General features: G+C 42.1%; 1 protein-coding gene across 1 annotated transcript; it reads right to left on the reverse strand.

Annotated features, from left to right (window-relative positions):
* Positions 1–623: 623 nt before the first annotated feature.
* Positions 624–2,278, reverse strand: LOC118341416 (gastrula zinc finger protein XlCGF8.2DB-like; the record flags this gene model as incomplete). Its single annotated transcript, XM_035679656.1, has 1 exon — positions 624–2,278. A coding segment is annotated over one exon (1,005 nt), but the record flags the coding sequence as incomplete, so codon positions are not given.

A 2,278-nucleotide genomic window follows, 5' to 3' on the forward strand; every position in this document is an offset into this window, starting at 1 on the left:
ACGAGTTCTAATAACTTTAACATGTCACATTCTAAAATAAATAACAATCCAAGTAATTATCCAATAATAACAGCACTCTGCTGTAAATGTAAGTCTGATTATTGTATTATAGCAGAGTTCACCTGGATTTATAGATCATTGTTTTACACTGTAAATATCTTTAATTAAACATTAAAAAGAAAAAATAGCTAAAAATAATTATTATGAAGTTATTTCTGTTATTTTAGTGCATTTTTCTGGCGTCCAGCAGCTGGAATATTAATGTTTTTTCTTTTGGTTCCTTTAAATCTTTTCTTAAAACTTTTGGGAATATTTGATGTGTTTAGTTTCAATGTTTGTATTCTTATTTATTTGTTTTTGTTTATTAATCGGTGCTCGAGTTCTTATCGCCGTTTTATCGGCCTGGTTTGGTTTTTATTTGTTATCTCTGTTCAGCACTTTGGAACATTGTTAAGACTTAAAATAGAGAATAAAGTTAATTATTATTATTATTATTATTATTATTATTATTATTATTGATTACTGATTGTTTGGCCGATTGTCTTTTTCTTCTTATCAACCATCAATAAAAATGAACCAACATGTTCTCTGTTGAAGAGTTTTTACAATAAAAAGAAACAAACTGGTTGGAGGCTCACAGTTTATTTCACACACTGATTATTTACACTTGATGCCACAGACGATCAATAAATGAACCATTTCCAGATGATAAATCAACACATTGCTGATGTTTCTCAGTAACTGACAGTTTCCAGAGGATTCCTGTCTAAAGTCTTCAGGAGAAATGAATATTGAATGATGGAAGGCAGCTGGTTCCAGTGATTGGTTATATCTGAGGTTGCAGTGATTGGACAGTAACTGTGAGACTGTGCAGAATTCAAGGTTGAATTTGTGTTAATTGTTTGCAGCTTCCCGGAGGAACTAAAACAGAAATAAATTATGTTATTTAGAGGAAAGTTGAGTCACTAATGCTGACCCAACTGCTGGGTAGCTGGAATAAAGTATGTGCAGCCGATGTTATACAGAAATAAAAACAGAATTAAGGGTCCAGAATGTGGCAAGAATGTAAAATAAAAGTATGTTTTAGTTTTATTAGTGTATAATCAACTACAATTATAAACCGCTGTGTTCTCGTTACCTTTGAATTTATATGTACAGACAGTCCACCAAAGGAACACTGGCCCCTTAGATGATCACATGGAGCAGAAGTTGTTCTGTCAGCTGTGAATGGTCAGTGCGTCTCTCCTCCTGGAACAAACCGCCTCAGTGACCTTTATTTACCTCCGCTGCTCTCTCCGGTACACTTGTGTTTCTTCAGGATGTGCAGCTGAGTGAATCTCCTGTCGCACACGCTGCAGCTGAACGGTCTCTCTCCCGTGTGAACTCTCAGGTGGCGGCTCAGATTCCCTCCTTCTCGAAACGTTTTACCACAAACGGAACAACTGAACGGTTTCTCCTCCGTGTGAACGGTCGAGTGTCGCGTCAGAGTTCCCTTATCTCGAAATCTCCTCCCGCACACTGAACAGCTGAAGGGCTTCTCCCCTGTGTGGACACTCGAGTGCTGCGTCAGATGTTCCTTTCGTGCAAATGTCTTCCCGCAGACGGAGCAGCTGAACGGTCTCTCCCCCGTGTGGATTCTCATGTGTTTGGACAGTTTGCTCCCGACGCTGAAGCTGGCTTTACAGACTGAGCAGCTAAACGGTTTCTCTCCCGTGTGAACCCGTATGTGTGAGGTCAGAGTGGAGCTCCGGGCAAATCCTTTATCGCAGAAAGGACAGCTGAAGGGTTTCTCTCCCGTGTGGATCCTCATGTGCGTGACGACGTTCCCTCTCTGTTTGAAAGTTTTCTTACAGACGGAGCAGCTGAAATGTTCTCCTTCTGAGTGCAGTCTCATGTGAGCGCTGTACGATTCCTCCCGGGTGTAACTCTTCCCACAGATTGAGCAGCTGAAGTGTTTCTCCTCAGTGGGGACGTCGCTGTCCTCCTGCACGTACACCCTGTAGCCGAAGCTCATCGCACATTCAGAGGAGCTGAACGAGGTGTCTCCGGTGTTACACTCCATAATCCTCACAGGTCCTTCCTCGTCACGCAACCGGCGCTCTCTGGTGTCCTCCCAGTCCCAGCTGTCGTCGCTCTCTGGCTCAGAGGAGTCTGACGTACTGTCGTCAGTGGCTGTTTCTGGTCCTCCACAGTCTCTGTTCTCTTCAGCATGATGAAGCTGTGAGGACTGAGGTTTCTCTTCATCGTCTTCTTCACTCTTCACAGGGACAGGAGTGAA

This window comes from Morone saxatilis, unplaced genomic scaffold (assembly GCF_004916995.1).
Source record: "Morone saxatilis isolate NCDOM2014 unplaced genomic scaffold, NCSU_SB_2.0 Contig8, whole genome shotgun sequence".
Taxonomy (NCBI): Eukaryota; Metazoa; Chordata; class Actinopteri; family Moronidae; genus Morone; species Morone saxatilis.